Below are 20432 nucleotides of genomic sequence, written 5' to 3' on the forward strand. Positions count from 1 at the left end.
GGGAAAGAAGGGTTGGGCCGTAGGCCTGGTTGGGATGAGATGCGCGACAGGGGCGGTCTCGCCTGCTCGATTGAATCGGTACCAGCAGTTTCACTTCACAGTGGCAACCTCGGTGTAATTATCAACAACTCCTACTTCCCAGTTTTCGCGGAGCTCGAGTTTTCCAACTCCGTGACTCCACCGAATTTGCACGCACTGAATCGCCAACTTCTCTCCCATAAAACCAGGAGTTGGAGTGTTCGGCTAAGATCTAGATCGGGAGTTGATGGAGTTGGGAGTTGGAGGGCTCCTGAACAGGCCCTAGGTATAGTTAGTTAGTTAGTTAGTTAGATAGATAGATATATAGATAGATAGATGTGTGTTATTTCAGGGAGCGGCGATTCGGCGCCCGAGCCCAACTGCGCTCGATATCTCGACGGCCCGTCCGTGACTTGGGATGAGGAATAATGCCGCTGGCTCGTCTGACAGGTATCGCTAGAAAAGGATTACACCGCGGAATACGGTACGAAACAGTGGCGAGTTGGTGGGTCCGTAGCGACCGGGTCGGGCGGAAGGAGGACGGGGCCGAGCTGGTCCGTGGACCAGAACGTTGACCATATGGGTGGGCCTAGGATCAGGTAAGGAGCTCAGGTCGTCGGCGGAGACGCTGAGCCGTCGCTCCACGTACGGCGTTCTCTCCTCCGCGTGCGGGGACCGGAGTAAATGCGACGGCCGAACACCCAACTAACCCCTATACCGTATCTATCTGGAAGGGGCTAGGATCGCTCGACCCCGTCCTCTCCCAGGGCGATCGACTGTGACGCCATTTTTGTGTGCATCTCGTAGGGAGATTTCTGCAGCCGGCGCAGGACCGGGCATGGAAGAAGCAGGCATGGAGTTCCTTCTGGACGCCGTGGACAGGTGAGTGAGCCCAGATCTGCCTTATAATCCCTGCCCGCAGTAGGTACCTAACCTACCGCCATGTGGGGCGGCCATGGCCGCCCCTTTTTCAGGTTCCCCTTGCTTGAGGAATTCGCTGACAGCGTTGAGCAGCCAGATCCAGTTCCTCTGGCGCGGATGCAAGCGAACGAGCCTAGTTACGCGGGTAGCGCTGTCTCAAAAGATGATTCTGGATGCGGGCAACAGATTGGCGAAGTTGAGGTGAACGAAAGGCAACCTGCTGCTCGCCGCCGTACGAACACATCTCCAACTCGATCTACCCAGTCAACTGACAGGGTGAACCCAGAAGCCCCCGGGTGGACTAAAAGGTACGATTGCAGAGGCCCTCCTTTGTTATTGCAAGATTGCATTGTTGTGCTGAGTTCAGGGGAATGGTTTGCCAATATCTACTTGTGAGATTTAACTTCAGAAACATGTATGTTGGTTTCAGCAGAAGCTAAACCTGCGAATTTGAGAAAAATGTTTTGGCAAAAACAACTTGTGAGTTGAAACTGAAGAAAAATAGATAGTTCAAGGGTAGTGGGAGTTCAAATTTGCGTTCGTGGTAAAGGATGTGCTACTTAACTGTAATCTATTGAATTTTGACTGGTGGAATAAGGTTACAGCTAGGGAGCGCGCCACCGGACAGGACACCATGTCCCAGCCGTATGAGCGCTCTGGAGGAGTCGATGCGCAAGTATGCTGAAGAACCCAGCAAAAATGTGGTGCGGCCGACACTTGGTCTAACTTTTGATTCGCTTGGTGAGGCATACGACTTCTACAATTTGTATTCCTGGGAAACCGGTTTCGGCATTAGATATGGAAAGAGCCGGCTGAACGTTGAGAGGACAAAGTGCATGCAAGAAATAGTGTGCGGTTGCTCGGTGAGTGCTGTAGTTATGTCTGCTATTCATTTTGTTCGGTAGATAAAATGCGTTTTAATTTCCAAATTCATACGTGCTGGTGATGACTGTCTGTTATGGTCCACTGTCAAAATAGGGGAAGCCAGAAGCAGAAAATAGTAGATCATGCAGGTGTGAGTGTCCAGCTTTGATAAGATTGTTGCGAGCAGCGGACAACAGCTGGTACATTACAGAACACAGAGAGAACCATAATCATTCAATGTCATTGACAATGGGTGAGAAAGTTCAATGGCCGTCGCACAAGAACATTGATGTGTACACTAAGGATCTCATAAAACAGCTACGGGAGAACAATGTTAACCTTGGCAAGGTGTACAGCATAATAGGAAGTTTCTTCGGGTCGGTTGAGAAGGTTCCATGCACTAAGAGGACCCTGAGGAACATATGCGGGAAGATCAGTCGGGAGCAGGCTGATGATGATGTTAGGAAGACACTTGAAGTGTTCGCTGACATACAGGCTGGTGACCCTGGTTTCACATACAGAGTGCTGGCTGATGATACAAGCAAAGTGAAGAACCTGATGTAGGCAAATGGGAGCAGCCGTATGCAGTACCGTTTCTTTGGAGATGTTGTCACTTTTGACACAACATATAGGACTAACTTGTACGACATGCCTTTTGGATTATTTGTTGGGGTAAACAATCATTTTCAGAGCATCATCCTACCTGGGGTGCTGATGCGCGACGAGCAGCAAGAGAGCTTCGAATGAGTTTTCGCCGAGTTCCTTCGAATGATGGGAGGACCTGCCCCAAAGACTATCTTGACAGGTTAGTTCGGTTTCGATAAGTTCGGTTTTTTGTTAACCCTTGGAGTGTAGAAAGACATGTCCTTGTTCATCATCTGACCATAATATGACATATTCGTTGCAGATCAGTGTAGAGCTATGGAACTAGCTATCAAGAAGGTGTATCCAGATACGGTGCATAGGTGGTGCAAGTGGCACGTGCTGAAGAAAGCAAAGGAGAGTCTGGGACCTTTGTACACCAAAAAAATGACTTCCAAGCTGATTTTCACAAAGTCGTGAACCACATGTTAACCGAAGATGAGTTCGAGACGGCATGGGGTATGTTGCTGGATAAGTACAATTTGCGGAAGCACGCATATATGACACAGATTTATGAGATTCGAACAAAGTGGGCCAAACCATACTTTAGAGGTGTTTTCTATGCCAAGATGACTAGCACACAACGGAGCGAGAGTGCCAATCATATGTTGAAGACATACATGCCCCCAGCTAGCCCCATGCATGTGTTTGTGAGGCAGTATATGCGACTGCAATTTGACAGGGAGCATGAAGAGAGCTACAAGGAGAAAAGAACTATGATTGTAAGTGAGCCGTCTAATTTTTTCAATGCACACATGGCAAAACATAGATGCTAATTTTTGGAACTTATTTGTTGTTCTGTCAAACTGTGTTGCTCTTCTCTAGGGAGGTGCAGTGAGAAGAACAAATTTGGCTATATAGAGGCACGCCAGTAAAATATACACCCGATCTATGTTTGAGGAGTTTGGGAGGTTGCTGATGGAAGCCACAACATATAACATAACGGAGATAGAGAAAATGAAGAAGTATGTGGCAACCCACAATAATGCGGCAAAGAGAGAGAGACAGAGATGGAGTAGAGTTGTTTACGAGGTTACTATCGCGGATGATCAAAAGGAGTTTACTTATGAGTGTGGTCAATTCGAACACACTGGTTTGCTGTGCAGCCACATTCTAAGGGTAAGAGAAATGTAAATTGATTTCCGGTGCCATAATAGTTTGGTAACATGAGTTCTGGACTGTAGGTAATCGAAATACTACACCTAGAACATATTCCATCTAAACATATTGTGAAAAGGTGGACGAAGGACGCAAGAGACATTCTACCAAGCCATCTGCAGCGGTACCAAAAGGACAAGCGGACCAACACATCATTCACATGGAGGCATTCGACACTGTACTTCAAAGCTATGGACGTCGTTCGAATGGGGGATGCGAGTGCAGAATCGTCTGATTTCATGCTAGCTGGGATGGAAGATCTACTAGTACGTGGAGCACCTATTGCAGAGAGGAGAGATGGCCTCGGGTTTGAGGATCGGGTGACAACCTTAGACCCTGTGAGGCAAAATGATAATGGAGAAGTTGCTTTGGTGCTCGGTACAGGTGCCGATAAAGAGAATAGCATGACACATTCTGTCAGCGTCAATGACTTGGAAGGGCTCACAGCACCCGCTAAACAGAGGGGGGTTGGTAGGCCAACCAATAGCAGGGAGAAGGCATCGTACGAAGGACTCAGTCAATGTACACATTTCTGCAGCATTTGCAGGAGGGAAGGACACAAAAGAACTACATGTCCTGACAGAGGGGACGCACCAAAAAAGCCGAGGAAACCTGGTTGATGCAAGAACTGCGGAATCGAAGGTCACCGTCGGAAAACATGCACGAGGCCATTGGGGTTCGCTGCAAACTAATTTTCAACATTCATGTCTTATGGTTTGCCGATCGGAATTTACTAGTTTGTTGTACTACGAACTGCTCTTTGCATGCTTATCTCCACTTAGATGATATTCATAGTTGCATGATGAAAAAAGATTATGTAGTGTCAGCTGTTCGTCCATGCTCTATGACAATGTAGCAAGATAAAATGTGCTGGACTTGAGTGAGGACTTACGTGTTTCGTATTGACTGAAGCTGAAATGTTTATTTGACTGTCATACTGAAGAAAATATTGTTTCCTGGTTTTTAGTACGACTGCATGTGAATATATGTGAAGAACATGCAGACTGGAGATGTTTGGTTTGAATGACACCAAACGTGAGGAGACCAGTTTTCTGATTGAGTGACTCACAGCTGTGAGAACTCATAGCCGGCGACATGTGGCGATCATGCGTGTGGTGACTCAGCTTACTTCCATGCGTGTGGAGCGCGCACACCATGGAGTTCAAATTTTGAACAAGCTAGTAAATGCATAAGTTGTGAGCCGTGGATAGCATACGACGTAGGAACCAGTATAAGGGCCGAGGGTGGGGCAGCTGCCTTCCTGGTAACCACTTTCTCAAAGTGTCCATCTCGTAGAGCAGGGGCGTTGAAGGATTCCGGAGATGGCACCAAGCGCTGCTGAGCCTGAAAGCAGCGGCACGACGAGGAGGTCTCAATGGAGTGGTTCAGCCTTCGGTCTTGGGGATCAGGTTCTACTATCCTCCTTGTACATTTAACTTCTGAGTCGGATGTGTTCTTGTTTCTTATGACTTGCATTTTTCAGGCGAAGGCCTCTCCTTTGGTGGCATCAGCGGAAAGCTGCTGGAGTACAACTGATTTGGCTCCGCACGGTTTAGATGAGCCAGACGAGGTGAGTACAGAACTACAATCTATCCCCTGATTCCTGGTAAAATGACATAGCCAGCGGCTGAAAAAACGAAACGATTTTCAGGGGGAAGTTGTTCAAGTAGATCGTTGGGAGACTTGTTTGCTCGCTCAAGGAGTGGACATGAAGGCGGAGGAAGGAGATGTTAAGGAGGGGTTCGGCGAGAACGATCCATCCGTCCAGACGGCAGGCGATGGCACTGCGGACGAACAAGTTTCAGAAGACGCCTCTGCTGTCATGGAGTCGCTGAGAAAGGGAAGCGACGAGGAAGAAGAAGTCAGCAGCAGGGTGACGAAGCGACCGCGTGTGCAATCTTAGTTTGTGATTTCCATTCGCAGTTTGTTATGGGAGTATCTGTCGGCAGCTACAATTATCTATGTCTCCGATCCGTGCAGTAAAACATGTAGTTCGTACTGACATGCGTTGAGCTCTATTAGAAAAATAATTATGGTGCGGGGAAGGGGATGGAGGGGGATTCCGGGGGGTGGTTGAGGGGGCATTAATTTGATAGCCAGACGACTAGGCTCTGTTGCGGACGGACACCCAGTACGTACGTTAGGATTGCGTCGTGCCGTTTGGGCAAAATTGATGGAAACAAGAATTACCCATTGTTCGTGGATATACTGACCGGGCTGACTCATAAGTCTGATCTTGGTTAATTATTAACACATGGGATTAAAAATCATAGGAAAAAAACCCAGGGAGCGTGCAATTAAGCTGGGTGCCGGTAAGAAAAAAAACGGCCTTAACATAGTAATTGCATACTCTTTTTTTCGTTTTTCAGCCTTTACCTTCGATTTTGCACGCGACAGCGGTCATTACATGGTTGTCGTGCACAAACCAAAAAAACATAGAGTGGGTAAATAATGAAATTTCAACTATGGACCATCATGGGTTGCTTATAAAAAAGATTCTTCAAATTTGGACCATCATGTAGGTTAGTGAGATACTATATAATTGTGATTTTTTTATTGACGGGGGGAGACGATGGGTGCATGAGGAGATAGTGGCATAGTTGAACTTTTGCGATTTTTTTTTATTGAGAGCATAACCTTTTCAATACAAGTATGGAAAGAGAACTACACAACTATAGCAGAGGGTATCATCTCAGCAGGAATGAACGAGTTGACCTTTTTTATTTTTTTCATACGAATTTAAACACACTTTACAAAACCAAACAAGTTCATGGGGATACAATGAATGTCTGGTGGGTTTATAAGCCAGAAATGGCGACCATAATCCAGACTGAAATTATTTTTAGCAATACTACGTGGCTCTATGTTGGTAGATCAACCCTCGAAGATGAATGTGCAATGATCGGAATCTCATGATGTCCCAACTATCTGCATGAATATCAGGCATCCACATGATGTCGATTAGGAAAATCAATGAATCGGTTACGACGCTCTTTGTAGATGGGATGATAATCGCGATTGGCATATTCGATAATTCAGTTTTGTAAGTCCATCCAATGCAGATAGTTTGGGGTAAAATTGCGAGGATGTTAAGAATAGGAAAAGATGGACTGTTAATGATAATCCGTTAAATTAAGAAGAGATTTTTGTGGCTTGTTAAAACACGAGACGAAACAGGTCAATATCAGGAAGCAATGTAGCGGTGTGATAAAAATCATAGCCGCAGTGATTAGGAAAGATATGATGTCTGCATGCAGATGAGATATGTAAATGATATCACGGAAAGGTGCATGGGCATGGATTAATTAAATATGATGAGCATGCACATAGTTGATAGCGATTAGAAGAAGACGTGCGCCCCCACGTAGAACAGTAATGAGTAAGAGAAGCATTAAAGAAACGTTTACTTGGTGGGTGGGCGCGGGTGAGCATGGACGGGTTGCTGCACATATTCCTTTCATTTGTCCTGCCCCAGACTAGTCCTATTTGTACTGTTCCGACCGCGAGAAGATTTGGTTGCTTGGTTGCTGTCCATTACCATAAAAAGGACGTGCCCAGAAACAACAAAACTGCCTCATGTGGGCGCACATTCATTTGTTTTTTCCTTCCCCCTGGTCCCGGTCTCAGATAGACCAGCAACAAATAGTCTTGAAAAGCAAAAACAAAATATAATGTGCGCAACTACACCGAGTGGCATTATTTATTTTCAATAGAAGAAAGCCGGACCATGAGATGCGAGGTTGTTCCCGTGCATGCAGGCCGTGTAACGCGTACGGGACGGGGTCACGACGATTTGTCCGGTCTACGGATTGTTTTGTGCATCCAGCCGTCTCGCGTGCCCTCCGTTACCAAAAGTCAGCTAAAAAGTAGGTCGGGGGAGAGGGGAAATTTGGGCGACGGGAGAGAGTGCGCAGTAATTTGAGAAGACACCACACTGGTCACGTGGCGCAGGACAGCTGCAAGTTGCATTTACACGAAGCTACTCCGCTCTCTCCTGAGCCGTGGTACTCCATAGCCCATTGCGTTGCTGAAGGCATCAGTTCTCCCTGACCAGAGCAATCCCCCTCCTCCCCCCATTGACACTGTAGAACAAATCTGGTGGCCGCCGGTGTAGCAAAGATCAACCATCCGGCGTCCAAGCCCGGCACCTAGGTGGGTGTTCTTTGCCGATTACGTTGCTGGATTGGTGCGGGAGGTGACTACCATAGCTTTCCCTTTCTTTCCTACAAGCTGGTGGCTGATTCTTGCCTTTTTGGAACACTTGTCTTTTCCTTCTATGCATGATGGCTGGGAAAGCAGATGGAGCCTCCGGATCGTCCACGCAAGAGGGGTCTACCCAATGGTGATGGAGAAACCAACTTAACAAAGAAAAAGTCAAGATCCAACCATGAAGAAGGCGAAGGCCGAGACGGCGACGGCGACGCTGCGGATCCCATCATAGTTTCGAGCGGCGGCGCTGGCATAGTTGCATCGGAAAGATCGGTGAGGCCATGCACTTACCTTTCCCTTTCTTGGATTGTACTACTCATGTCCTGCTCTCACTTTTTCCCCCAATGGCTACTCGAAAAGTGTTCATTATTTTGCTGACGCATGTGCGTGTCCCTTCAGGATTTAGAGACTGAAGACAGAAGGAAGGCAGCGAGGGGGGCTCAAAAGAGGAAACAACCATCTGCTGGAGGATCTGTGACCGGGGCGAAGAAGAAAAGATCTCGCAGACCCCTGGTACTAGTTCCGGCCGCCGGATCTCGACCTGCACGAACCAGAACTTCGGTAGCTGCTAGGCATCTTGTGGCCGTTGGTCCACCTGGGATGGAACGAGAGAGTCAGGTACTCCGTGGTAGGATTGTTAGGTGCACCTGGACTAGCAAGCACATCGTCCGACTTGGGCTAAGGTACTACCACGTAGTGCATAGGACCGGCATGGCCAGTTTGTTGACCACTGCTTGGTCTGGAGAGGCAGATAGGCGATTCTACGCCTGGCTGCTTAGCAGATTCCGTTGGCAAGATATGAGATTCACCTTCCCTGACGGGCAATATAGGATTTTTAGCCCAACGTCCATAGTTAGAACCTTGGGTCTAAGGAATAGTGGGTGACATGTCAGCTTACTGAAGATACCTCCCAAACAGAGGCAGAACATAGCAGAGGAGATCAGGAGTGTGCTGAACATAGATACTAAGGCGGCCACAAGAGATGGTGGATTAAGCATAGAAGCCATCTTAGAGATGTTCCGAGGCATGAATCCACTGAAACTAACTAGGGTTCAGGAGAGAGCTGCCGAGATGGGGTTTTCATTACTATCTGCTAGTACATATGTTGCCCCCAAGCAATCGTACCAAAACCTACTTGGGAAATCCTTGCATGTGTGCTATGTGAAGGCGGGACAGGGGTTTTTGACCTGGCAGAATGGGCATTTGAAGTAATTAGGGCAGCAGTCAAGAAGCTAGCTGATGATCTTGCAGCTGGGGTATGAACATTCAGAGTACCAGGGTGCCATTTGGCGATCATTGTAAGTAAAAAATGATACGACATATATTATAACTTTTTAGTTTCCTCAATTGTTGTCACTAACTTGCCAATGATTACATGGACATCGCACAACCTTGGGTGTTCGATTGGCTGGATTTTGGGGCAGACAATGTGGAACCAAATAAACTCCCTAGAGTCAGCGAGTACACTGAAGATAAGATCAAGAAGCTGATCTACTTGCTAAGAGAATACCCTACACAATTCAGGGTATGAATGAAGTAGCATTTGTTCTTTCGCGTGTCCAATATATATATATATATATATATATATATATATATATATATATATATATAAGTTGTTTTGCTGACATGATGCTTCTGGGCTGGGCATACAAAACCGGAGGACTACCTGGATGGCATAGATGAGGTGTGGAATCCAATCGTTGGAGAGGCGGGCGGCTTATTGGTTAATCCATGTAAGCATCTATGAGCGAGTTATCTCTGAAAAAACAAATGAGGGGAATACAGGAGTCAATCATATAGGAAAACAAAAATTTGCTGAATAAATTATGAAATAGTTTGTGCTACCAAAAAAGAAGAGCCCATTTGGATTGAATACATTAATGTTAATATAGTACAACAAGAAAGCTTCTGAAAATTATTGTTTGTATGCTCTTGCAGCGCAAAGGGAAGCTTTGCAGGAGGTACTAGAAGATATTGGAAAAAATACAGACAGTGAACACTCTGGTGAGCATCCTAGACGCAAAGGAAAAGAGAAAATGGATGAAGAAAGTGATTCATCTAGTAGCGACAGTGATGGCAACTTCGTGCACCCACACGAACGAGCTGCTAGAAGACTACAACGGGCTGAGAACAGAGGTTTGATTTTTCATACATGAATGAACTAAGCCTACAAAAAAGAATGTGTGGACTGAACTCCGACTTGCTCAAATTGCAGGTGAACCAATTCAGGCGAACCCCCCCCCCCCCCCCTCGTAGCATTCGTATAACAGGTCATGTGCAGAATGTACCAATCCGAGGTTGGTATGAGCATAAATAAATCTTTGAACTGTCCGATAAACTAAAAACCTTAAACATTTGTCTAATTTGTGCGTGCATTCCCAATTTGTTGCTGGCAGTGCGAGGCCCACGTAGTATGAACCGGATGAGGGCCAGAATTCAGTTAAGGGGCAGTGGATGGCAAGGAGGCAGCAGCAGCAATGTGCTTTCCAGGGCTGACCACAATGAAGGAATGTCACCAGCAGGAAGGTTTGGCCGTCGAGGTTCGCAGGGACATACTCTGTCAGATGAACTAACGGCAATTCAGCAATGGGCAAAAGAAGTCATTGAACGTGAGCCTCCATATGCATTCATTACTTATAGTAATCTTATTTGTTCATCGCTGGACATGAAAAAAGATGAGGGAACCTAATTTTGAAACACTTATAACCGGTGTGTTAGGTGTTGCAGGCACACGAGGCCTCGAGGTGTGTCGCTTAGGCTACTTGCATCCAACTAAGTTGTCTCCGATGATATTGATGAGCCAGGTGACAAGGGCAGGGACGAGCGGTTGATGAACCTAGCTACAACAGCTCTGAACTTGGTCAACCGTGCTGTTGACAATCCGGAGTTGTTTGAGGGTAAGTAATTAGAAGAACACACATTGAGGTCACCTGGGGAGGAGATTGTTAATTTTCCTTTCAACAGGAATCTTTGAAGAAGCTACAAATCTGCTATCAGGATTGGGCTTGAAAAAAAACAGTGGAGGTGAGTACTTAGCATGCTGGAACAAAATCATGAACATAATTGTGAGGGGATGATATTCAGGTTGACATCAGAGGATTGACACATTGTTTTGTCTTGAAAAACAGGGCCCTCAACTCCAGTGAATGAACACGACAATGGCAGCCCGACGGTACCTGGCAACAATGAGATTGACGACATTGATTGGGATGATCCTGAGAACGAAAGCCCACCAGTTGCAACACAAGAACAGATTGATAGTGACAACCTCTTAGCTAGGAACATGGAAGCTATGTTCAATGAAGCAGGTACATATCCCATTCTGATGAAGTAGAATGAAATTCGGAGAAATGTACATACTTCAATATATGACGTCACTACAAAAAATTCCCGATTGGCAGATATGCATGATGCGTCCCTAAATGTGTCATCAAATGTTGAAACAGACTTCGTGGGGAGTGAAGTGGCAGTGATTGGGACACCCAATGTGGCAACAGGAGGCGAGAACATGGAGCAGCAGGTTGCATCTCCTGTGGGGCAAGACACGGTTGATGAAGACCACATAAATTACCTGCTATCATGTATGAACACTTGCATCCGATGGATTTCATGGATTGGAGGTATGTTGTTGTTTCGTGTATGCAGAAGCGATCTGCTACAAACCTGTCGTTTAGTCACGTGTTCTCGTAGTTGACATGATGTTATCTTTTTTTGTGGCTCAGCAATGTTGGTAGTTGGAAGCGGGAGGCCCGGCGATGTTACAGACGTTGATCCTCCATGCAATGGACTGATACTACTGGGTTGGCATGATGAAGGCCACGAAGCACAAGCTGAGGCTAGCAGGGAGGGGGTACGTAATAGCCAGAAGAAGAAATCCTGGAGACGGATTGTGGATGTTACGACGAATTGTAAACCTGGCCCAGCATACCGTAGGGAAGACGAAGGTAATTTTACATTTTGTAGGCACGGAATAAGATGGTTTTGGGATCTGTAAACAAATCATGACGGTTGTTCATGTTGATTGCCTTTATTTTGTTCCAGACGGGGGTGAAGGACCTGCTTCGACAAAGAGACTAGCTGCTGAAGGAGGTGCCTCTGCAGCCAGATTCCAGCAGGCTATTATGAGCTATCTGAAACAATGTGGGATGGAGTGCAATAATAACCAGCGGAGCAAGGAGCATGGGGCTGGGATGAAGGCACATACTGATCAAGATAGCTCAAAGGGTAAATGCGGTTGGGGGGACAATTACCCAGAATTTGTTGGTCTATCCCATGATGAACCGTCGAAGGGGAGTATTGAGAAGTTCCATGCTAACATGATGCATTGCCCCGATACAGTACTGAAAAGGTAAAAGTCTTTATCATTGTGCATTGCCATTTCATTACTTTTTATTTTGATGATGAGCATGATATACATTATAAAACTGGTGCCATGTTATAGGAAATGGGTGAAGCACTTCTAGCCAATACTGGCAGTGGCATCCGGCCAGGACATTAAGGACGAACTCACTCTGGGTGGTGCTCTGACATTTAACCTCATGACATGCATAGTGCGCGCACTAGTGGAGAAAGATAAAAAGATGTACAAAGGCTGGCTGGACAGATGGAGAGGACTCTTTGATCCTAGATTTGTGGTACGAATTGTACTTAGAAAACAAATTGCAAAGCGCGTATCAAAAAAGTAAACTGAAATTAAAAAGATGATATACTTTGTTTATGGGAAATTATTTGCAGGATGAGGTGTGTAAAGACGATGAGGATAAGGACTGGGATTACATATACAGCATGATGGACTCTAAGTCGATGGGGTACAGAATTGAGTGGCTGACCAAGGTAAAATTCCTACTGAATGTAGTACTGAGAAAGACAATAGAAATTCCTGAGATAAGAATACTGACATTTGTCTATTCATTGATTGTGAATGTAATAAATTAGTTCATGTTCCTGGTGCACCTCATGGACTGTTGGTCTATGTACATCCTGGACACAAACAAGAAGGTGATGATGGTGCTCGACCCAACAGAAACCAATCCAACAGATGAGATGAAGATAAAGCATGATTCGCTCGCTAGGAAGTTCCAGCAGAGATTTTGCTGTCTTATGAATGACGTGTTTGGTGTGTTTGGTGGTGAGCTAGTCGAGACAGGTGGATGGTCTTTTGTTTACCCTCTGGTCGCACAACATGAGCCATGCAGCAGGTAGACTCTATGGTTTACATGCATTCCCTAACTTGAAACATTCCATCAAGCTGAACTACTGGGCGAACTGAACATATGTGACCTGCTTTCACCATGTGCTCGCAGTGAGGACAGTGGAGTTTACATGGTGCACTACTTCAAGGAGTTCACCGGGCTTTACCTACGCTCGACTCTGAACCAGGTATGAAGCCTTTCTTTTCCAACATTTTGGAATTGTCACAAAGGATCTGGGATTTGGTACAAAGATTGATCCTGTGGGTGCAGTCTTTTCGACAGGCACAAATCGATGACATGTAGAAGAAGCTAGCTTACGAGATAGTGACGATGAAGGGGAACAAGGGGGACATCCCGGAGTTCCTTTATGAAGCGACCATTGACTGAACTTGGAGGGAAAAGTGATATGATCGGTAAAAAATAGAGCCTGGCAATATCTTTTGGCGGCACGAGTGCTTGGCGTTTAGAACGGCCAACAGATAAAATGTTGGAAATTTGGTAGCAGATGGACAACCACCCCCCCCCACCCTAGCTAGTAATTTTTATGCACTATGGTACTGTAATGTAATCGTAGATGGACCCTAAATTCAGACTAGATGAACTTGTGTGGTATGGTATTGTAGTGTGCTCGTGCATGGACCGAACAATCAGACAATGTGAACTACAGTGCACGTTGGATTAAATGTTCAGACATGATGAAGTCGTGTCAAAAAATGCAGTTTAAATTGTTCACCCCAGTAATACACATAAGATGCCTCGTGGCGAGAGACTTGTAGGGCCATGTGGAACATGTGTGGAAAATTAGTGGAATGATACGTATGTGAAGAAGATGTGCGGCTATGTGTACTGAAATCGAAATAGATAAAAGTTTTCATTTGTCCGATAAAAGCCGATCTAGAGACGTGACCATGCGACCACCCGCACAAGTCTCGGTTGGGCTACAGATTACATTCTAGCATACTCCATAGAAAAGTACTACTGGGCAGGGCCCTGGGAGGTAGACGTTCTTAAACTACATGACACACGAATCCAAGTACATGATAGCAACAAGCAACCGATAGCTGATTTGAAATGATCTATACGATCCAACCATCAACTAGCCGAATGCCTACTCGGACTGATTCGAGCTGAAGAGACTATCTGGGGGTGCTAGAGCCGCCCATAGAGCATCATGCGCCACACTAGCAGAATTCCCCTGAAGTTTAAGGCACTCATGTAGTGCCTGTCTTTTGGTTTTGCCAACATTGTGCTGTGTAAGGCAATATATTTGTGTTGGATGTAGTCAGACAATAATGAAAACAAATGCTCAAAAACGAACTACATTAGATAAACACACGCGAGAATAGCAACAAAGAACACATAGGTACCTTTGTGAGAGGGATCTTCAGTTTTGTTCCATCATAGTGACGGGCTATGTGGAGGACACAAGCCCCTGTTTCTTCACTGCACAAATAAGTTTGAGGGTGGATATATTTTAGCAACTGTGGATTTATGTGTTAAAATAAGAAATTATGAACCATTTGCATGGTCGCTAAATGTTGGTTGTACATACCTGATGAATGTTTCTTCGGCTACTACCGGGTAAACCGTTCCCCAATGACCATCCTGGGTTGGCCATCCAGCATAATACTCATTCAGGCAGTGGAATAACGCATGGTGAAGCTTCCATGCAATAAGTTCATGCTTATCTTTTGTGAAATCATCAGGGCCATTCCCTCTGATCTTTGGGTCCAAAAAATGAATCTTCCTCGACATCATGTCCCACATCAATATAACGCATCCAGTTTCGAGGGGTATTGGCAGGAAGAACTGCGGACAGATGCAAAAAGGAAATCATTTTTTGAGTTAGGGACACAGAGAAAAAACATGGGGGAATATTGATAAAGTCTTTCTTTTAAGAACAGAAAGTAAAAAGTTCTGTTAATACCATCTGAGATGAGGTTATATTGTAAGGCATGTCCTTGCCGACTAGTTGCTTCTAAATCGAAATGTTGTTCACATAGTCGTGGTCAGACAGTACAATTGTCTGTAAAACCAAATCAAATGACAGTTCAAAACTCTCATAAGGGTATAACTTCATTGGCAAGTATAAACAGTAAATAACTTCAGAGCTTTCGAAGCAAGTGCGTATGAAGGGGCATTACCGCAAACTCCGGTTCCATGTTGTGCCTCCAGTTGAGGTACGGACATTCCCTATTGGCTTCCATATTTGACTGAGTGTACCTTCTACATATAATGGAAGCAAGTTCGTGATCGAGACTTCGACTGCCAATGAGCTGATGAAACATAGCAAACCCTGTAACGCGGACAAGTCTGGGGGAGTGGTGGATAACATAATGCCTGCAAAAACCATCGTACTAACATTGATTTAAATTGTTGTCAGAAAAAAGACTATGGGGAACAAAACATTCAGATAAATTGAAAATGTCCTAAAACCTGCAGGGATGACATCACGAACCTCTGAAGATCGCTATCAGTTAAGTTGGAGAAGTGTGCAACTATCATATCTATGGTTTCAGCGTGCGGTGGTAGTGGTAAAACTCCACACTCCCATGGATTTGTTGCAAAACCATGCTGAAAAATGTACTTCCTCTTTGAAAGTTTCCCCTGGGTTTGGCCAAACACGGTAACGGTTGTGTTCGCTGGGAGATCAGCATACATTTGTGCAACTTTGCGAACGGTGTCTTTGAAGTAGTTAATCACAATGGATGATTCTGAAATCGATTTTTTGCTTGCGGATGCGGAGTCCTCATTGCTTGCGTTTCGTTTCCTTGATGATCCACCCTGGATAAGCGGTGACATAGCTGCGTACAATATTAATAGCATGTCAGGTATGTGGCGCTTGTCATGAAACCAACTATAAAAACAACACATATGGACGGGGGCAGTTATACAATAGGGAGGGGGTGGCCCGAACCTTCTCCATCAGACAAATCAAGCCTGTGCCCCTGGATTCTTTGTGCAACAGGAGTGCTGAAACGTACATTCTTGGCAGTAGTGACACCTAAATAAAAACGGAAAGAACAGAAAGGCCAAATATTAGTCATCAGAGATTGGAAAGAAAAAAAAGAATGAGCATGCACACCGCATGCGTATATAGAGCATGCATAAAACCTGATGCATGACACTCTGCGAACCCTCGCGTACGGCAGCAAAGGCAACGGTCTGAAATTGATTTCAGAATTCTCTCTGAATAGTTGAGCATATCTGACTGCAATGCATTTTTTGCCTGTGATAGAACCACTTGGATGGCATTGGATGCTTCTGTCAAACGCCTAATTGAGCTAGCATTCTGTTGTTTCATGATCATGGTTATCTCATCAGTCACCTGCAATTAAAAGGATGAGTACTTGAAAAACAGGCAAGCATACGAAAAACAGAGTACTCTGAATGCCAGACAGTTTAACAAATAAACACACGAGATGTGGGTACTGCTGCTGCAAGAAGTTGGCAAGGTCTAGAGGCCCTACTACACGTGGCATTGTGTTCGGAGTGGCAAAGTTGTCCTGACGGCAACCAGTACCAGGACAAGGAGATTCTGTTGTGGGAGTTTTCGTAGAGCGTGGAGTTGTCCCAGCCCCTGGCAATTGCTTGGTGGTGGAAGACGAAGGAATTGTGTACTGAACCTTGTGTCACACATAACAAACATTCGCCGGGTCTCGGAGCTGGACAGCGTATACAATAATGGATTATGGAAAATGATAATAAAAATAAATAGAAGACAGGCATATGACCAGTACAAATAGATATTGAAAAAACAGCAATCACATGGGGAGCAGGTTTCCACGAAACATCTTACGTTTGCATGGGAATATGACATAGCTCCTTTCACTGGGTCAAGAGCCATGATGAGCATTTTGTTTATTGTATCCGGGTCGAAGTCAATGATCCTTGGTAGTACATTGTGTGGCTTATTCAATATACCAAGATCAAGATTATCGAGCAGAAAAACCTGCAAAAACAAGTCATTTTATTTATTTTCCTATGTAGGCAAAAACAAATGTGTGGAAAACATGACTACAAATGTTACACTACGTCTACCTGAAAGAAGAAATGGCATCCGGTGAGGTTGGTTGAATGATTGTTCATCAGCATATCTCTCTTGAGTTTTCGTACTGCATCAAGCAAATACTGGAGGACATACTCACACCAGTTGAACTGCTGTATCATTTCAGTGTTGGCAATTGCCCCCCCCAGAAATCAATGGTCGAGTAGTTGTGCTTTGTGGTCGGAGCGAGTACATGACCCATGACAAATATGACAAATGCAATTTGAAAACAATCTTTCTCGAGCTTGCTAGAATTCTCATTGATATCACGCATCAGGAATTGTTCTACCGCGCGCAAGCTATGCACTCCTGTCTTATCCATTTCAAGGGTTGACTTGATGAAGTGGATTGCTTCTAGATTGATATTTTCATCTCTCCCTTTCACGCTACGGTTCCCGCAAGGGATGCCAAAGACCTTAAATACTCCTCGGCATAGAACTTGAGCACTTTACTTTCTGACAGCCTGAACTCTCTACGGCTAACACTAACCCTGCTCATAATCCAGGCACTGCATCTGAGATTTAACTTCTGAATGTCGGGGAGCTTGAGCATACCTCCGAAACCAATCTCTTCCACAAGCCATTTCTTGTAGTCACTGAAAGTCTTGATGACACTGATAGCGTGCTTCAGAGAGATGCGTGAAGTTGGGGCGGGGGGGGGGGGTCTCCACTCCTGGCGCTGGAAGAAGAATCATCCAGGGCAGCGTGCAGACCTTGCTGATCGGCCGGTGCGTTCGCACTTTCAGATCCATCTGCGTCCGCCCCGCAGCTACCAGAATTTGAATACTGTTCATCCTGTCAACAATTAGTTCATGGAGATGTATTAGAATCAGGCTATAGTCTTCCGAGGACACAGACGAGTTCGTAACCAATGTAGATTGGGCGGCTAGTATGTAAACATACCATTCGCTAAGAGCTGAAGATCTCGACGCATAAAACAACTGTAGGCGAGATCCTTTCCGCCAAGTTGGGACGACGAACCAGGAACTCTAGAGGTAATGAGGTCGACCAGAGTTGGGTGGGCGAAGGGGATGAAACGAGTGGTGTGTAAGGAAAGGCGATGTGGGTGGGTAGATAGGGTAGATGGATGCAGGTACGCAATGAATACAACGTGCGCAACCTCCACAGTATGTTGTGCAGCTCGGTGACTTCAGAACGATCGAGACGCATGTTCCTCACGGAGAGGAGGTACGAAACGGTGGAGACAACGAGTGATGTCCAACTGTTGGGCTGGATAATGGAGTTGAGTACGTTAAAAAATATAGAACAAACAACCAAAATAAAAAATGCAGTCTATACTAAATGGAATTGATAACTGATTAACTAACACAGCCAAGCTTCATTAGTTCCAGATAGTGTGTTACATTAGAGCACGAATTACATTTTCTGGTAAACATGCTTAGAGGTAAAGGGAGCCACCCTTGAACACCATTAATTGCCTAATCATATTGCCTAAGGCAAACTAGGACCGACCAAATCCGCAGTCGAGCATCACACACACACTTGTACTAAGAACCCTTGCCGAAATGTCAACGTACGTCGTACTAAGAACAAACTAGTTGCCGCCGCCAAAATAGATGGCCACAACGAACAACAGAACCAGCAGAGTGAGCATGATGTTGCTAGCGGCAAGGATGAAAGCTACTGCCCCCAGCGCCTGAGAACCAGAAGCAGCAACTGCGACGGGCCTGAAGATCTGGTTCACCAGAACGGCCTCCGGCGCCGCCGGAAGGTGATTCTGACCATGGTTCGCCTTGACCTGAGCCTGGTTCGCAGGTGGAGCGATGATGCCGGCAGGGTTTGCCTGCATTTGGACCTGGAGCACCCCCGCTTGCTGCTGAGCACGGGCGATCTGGTACGGAGTCATCCTTCTGACGTAGGCCGTCTGGAATTCAAAGAACCTACACTCGCGAGCCTGGGAAAAAATGAGGAGGAAAAATACGAGATTTATCTGTCAGATCTGATCCAAGAAAGCAAATCCAACTGATCGAAAAATGGTACAAAACAGAGCAACTTACATCGTAGCAGACACACTTGTAGAACCGCTACCCTGCCCTACTCCCGGTTCTTGCTACATTGGTTTCCAGATCCGCGCCGCAGAAGGGACACCTGATGAGATCAAGAGGGAAATCGGCTGGCACAGGGAGAGAGGAGGACGATGAGGCGGACATGGTGGCTCAGGCAGTCTAGGGTTTGCACCATAGAGCGGAACCAAATGGGGAATTTTCCAGAGTGCGAATGGCCGTGGCAGCTGGGAAGCAACTGCCTGCATTTATGGCGTCCCTATACCTGACGACGTTGGTCAGACTAGCAGGACACACGGACCAGCAAGGCTCAGCATCCGTGACGATCCGTCCTCCACGTATCTGTTCTGACATGAGAACGCGAAGCTCCGTCGCAATCAATGCGAGCGGCTGGCATAAGCATGAAAATGGAAATACTTCGTGAAATACACGAGAAGGCACAGATCTAAATGCAAACAAGCGGATGAGATGTCGGGATCAGCTGGGCTCGCGCTCAGAAACAGATATTCGGTTATTTCATTGCATTCATTACTGTGGATACAAACATACACGTGCTCGCCATGATTTTTCATTGCAGCACTAGTTGATTAGTGCATTTTCTTGAGGAAATCTAATTGTTCTTTCTTCCTACCGAAGGAAGAGGCGATCTAGCCAGCACTGCAATGCAGTTTCTCAGCCGGCGTCCTCCGGCGCCTCTCTAGCGAGGAGGGGCGGGGGGGGGGGGGGGGGTGTTACTAGATCCACGCGTGAGGATAGTTTCAGGCCAAAGTAGGTTAGTTTTCCAGGTTGTTCATCGTCTTGGCTTCGATGGCGCCGAATAAGATTTCTTCAGATCCCAAGCCGATTGATCCTAAGCCGATTTCTTCAGCGGCGGCACACTCTTGGTGGACCTATGTTCTCGGGCTCCGCCGTTGGGACCGCGTTTGCTCCAGCATCAGTGCCAAACATGGGAGATTGTTCATGAGCAGATGCAGATTGTGGTCTGCATCGGTTTTATCTGGAAGATGATGGATCGTGTGGTGGGTTCGTGCCACGTGGATGGCACGTATGGTTTCCTTCTCCGTCGTCTTGGTCATGTGGGGGTGCCAGATCTAAAGTTCAATGGCATGCCCTTGGTGTTGCCCAAGTCTGATTCATTCAACGATAATCGTTTCGCCTTTGGCGAGCCACCTTAGAGGTCTGCAAAGCTGCATATCAGCGGTGGAGTCGCATCAAGCTCGGGTGTGGAGGTGATCCGTTATTTTTTTCATTGATGGCTGCTGTGGTGGTGTCAGAGGCTGGTGACATGTGTTGGTGTCAAGCACAGAGGTTTGTTCGGTCTTATTTGTAATTTTACTTATTGGTCGTTGTTTTTTTG

General features: G+C 45.9%; 3 protein-coding genes and 2 long non-coding RNA genes across 8 annotated transcripts; 3 read left to right on the forward strand and 2 right to left on the reverse strand.

The window, feature by feature from the left end:
• The first annotated feature begins 588 nt into the window (after window positions 1–588).
• Window positions 589–4538, forward strand: LOC123150970 (putative protein FAR1-RELATED SEQUENCE 10). Its single transcript, XM_044570768.1, has 7 exons — window positions 589–900; window positions 993–1247; window positions 1538–1802; window positions 1918–2608; window positions 2711–3167; window positions 3271–3564; window positions 3630–4538. The coding sequence occupies exons 1-4, from the start codon at window positions 857–859 to the stop codon at window positions 2365–2367; spliced, it is 1014 nt and encodes a 337-aa protein (XP_044426703.1). The 5' UTR covers window positions 589–856; the 3' UTR covers window positions 2368–2608; window positions 2711–3167; window positions 3271–3564; window positions 3630–4538.
• A 3079-nt stretch (window positions 4539–7617) lies between these two features.
• LOC123150200 (uncharacterized) lies at window positions 7618–9378 on the forward strand. Its single transcript, XR_006475005.1, has 4 exons — window positions 7618–7755; window positions 7903–8085; window positions 8212–9110; window positions 9237–9378. It is a non-coding gene; the product is annotated as an uncharacterized lncRNA (long non-coding RNA).
• Window positions 9379–9535: 157 nt separating this feature from the next.
• On the reverse strand, window positions 9536–18177 carry LOC123150198 (uncharacterized). Of its 3 annotated transcripts, XM_044570025.1 has the most exons (12): window positions 17955–18177; window positions 17046–17846; window positions 16804–16956; window positions 16119–16332; window positions 15922–16008; window positions 15463–15808; window positions 15149–15344; window positions 14932–15030; window positions 14557–14813; window positions 14372–14447; window positions 12063–12152; window positions 9536–9570 (listed from the first exon to the last, which is right to left on the reverse strand). In XM_044570025.1, the coding sequence occupies exons 2-8, from the start codon at window positions 17172–17174 to the stop codon at window positions 14983–14985; spliced, it is 1173 nt and encodes a 390-aa protein (XP_044425960.1). In that variant the 5' UTR covers window positions 17175–17846; window positions 17955–18177; the 3' UTR covers window positions 9536–9570; window positions 12063–12152; window positions 14372–14447; window positions 14557–14813; window positions 14932–14982. The 3 variants fall into 3 exon arrangements, with proteins under 3 accessions (XP_044425960.1, XP_044425959.1, XP_044425961.1); XM_044570024.1 differs by lacking the exon at window positions 12063–12152; XM_044570026.1 differs by lacking the exons at window positions 12063–12152; window positions 17955–18177 and adding an exon at window positions 16528–16669 and having other exon boundaries at window positions 17046–17181.
• On the forward strand, window positions 10281–13643 carry LOC123150199 (uncharacterized). Of its 2 annotated transcripts, none has more exons than XM_044570028.1 (12): window positions 10281–10421; window positions 10540–10709; window positions 10777–10836; window positions 10941–11120; window positions 11259–11432; window positions 11535–11756; window positions 11854–12160; window positions 12254–12446; window positions 12547–12645; window positions 12748–13010; window positions 13116–13191; window positions 13275–13643. In XM_044570028.1, exons 2-8 carry the CDS (start codon window positions 10643–10645, stop codon window positions 12273–12275), a joined length of 1032 nt encoding a protein of 343 aa, XP_044425963.1. In that variant the 5' UTR covers window positions 10281–10421; window positions 10540–10642; the 3' UTR covers window positions 12276–12446; window positions 12547–12645; window positions 12748–13010; window positions 13116–13191; window positions 13275–13643. The 2 variants fall into 2 exon arrangements, with proteins under 2 accessions (XP_044425963.1, XP_044425962.1); XM_044570027.1 differs by having other exon boundaries at window positions 10283–10421; window positions 10531–10709.
• Window positions 18178–18367: 190 nt separating the features above from the next.
• On the reverse strand, window positions 18368–19296 carry LOC123151460 (uncharacterized). Its single transcript, XR_006475650.1, has 2 exons — window positions 19070–19296; window positions 18368–18966 (listed from the first exon to the last, which is right to left on the reverse strand). It is a non-coding gene; the product is annotated as an uncharacterized lncRNA (long non-coding RNA).
• Between the last annotated feature and the right edge of the window lie 1136 nt (window positions 19297–20432).

This window comes from Triticum aestivum, chromosome 7A (genome assembly GCF_018294505.1).
Source record: "Triticum aestivum cultivar Chinese Spring chromosome 7A, IWGSC CS RefSeq v2.1, whole genome shotgun sequence".
NCBI lineage: Eukaryota > Viridiplantae > Streptophyta > Magnoliopsida > Poales > Poaceae > Triticum > Triticum aestivum.

What these genes read in the sequence shown, in the direction of transcription:
- LOC123150198 (XM_044570024.1), bottom strand. Translation starts at nt 17,174, where the DNA reads ATGATACAGCAGTTCAACTGGTGTGAGTATGTCCTCCAGTATTTGCTT. An exon ending in CGCAGAGTGTCATGCATCAG is followed by an intron (nt 16,009 to 16,118) that starts GTTTTATGCATG and finishes GTTTTTATTTAG; the next exon opens with GTGTCACTACTGCCAAGAAT. An exon ending in ACATGGAACCGGAGTTTGCG is followed by an intron (nt 15,031 to 15,148) that starts GTAATGCCCCTT and finishes TTGGTTTTACAG; the next exon opens with ACAATTGTACTGTCTGACCA.
- LOC123150970 (XM_044570768.1), top strand. Translation starts at nt 857, where the DNA reads ATGGAAGAAGCAGGCATGGAGTTCCTTCTGGACGCCGTGGACAG. An exon ending in GCCCCCGGGTGGACTAAAAG is followed by an intron (nt 1,248 to 1,537) that starts GTACGATTGCAG and finishes TGGTGGAATAAG; the next exon opens with GTTACAGCTAGGGAGCGCGC. An exon ending in AAATAGTGTGCGGTTGCTCG is followed by an intron (nt 1,803 to 1,917) that starts GTGAGTGCTGTA and finishes CTGTCAAAATAG; the next exon opens with GGGAAGCCAGAAGCAGAAAA.
- LOC123150199 (XM_044570028.1), top strand. Translation starts at nt 10,643, where the DNA reads ATGAACCTAGCTACAACAGCTCTGAACTTGGTCAACCGTGCTGTTGAC. An exon ending in CAATCCGGAGTTGTTTGAGG is followed by an intron (nt 10,710 to 10,776) that starts GTAAGTAATTAG and finishes TCCTTTCAACAG; the next exon opens with GAATCTTTGAAGAAGCTACA. An exon ending in ATACCGTAGGGAAGACGAAG is followed by an intron (nt 11,757 to 11,853) that starts GTAATTTTACAT and finishes ATTTTGTTCCAG; the next exon opens with ACGGGGGTGAAGGACCTGCT.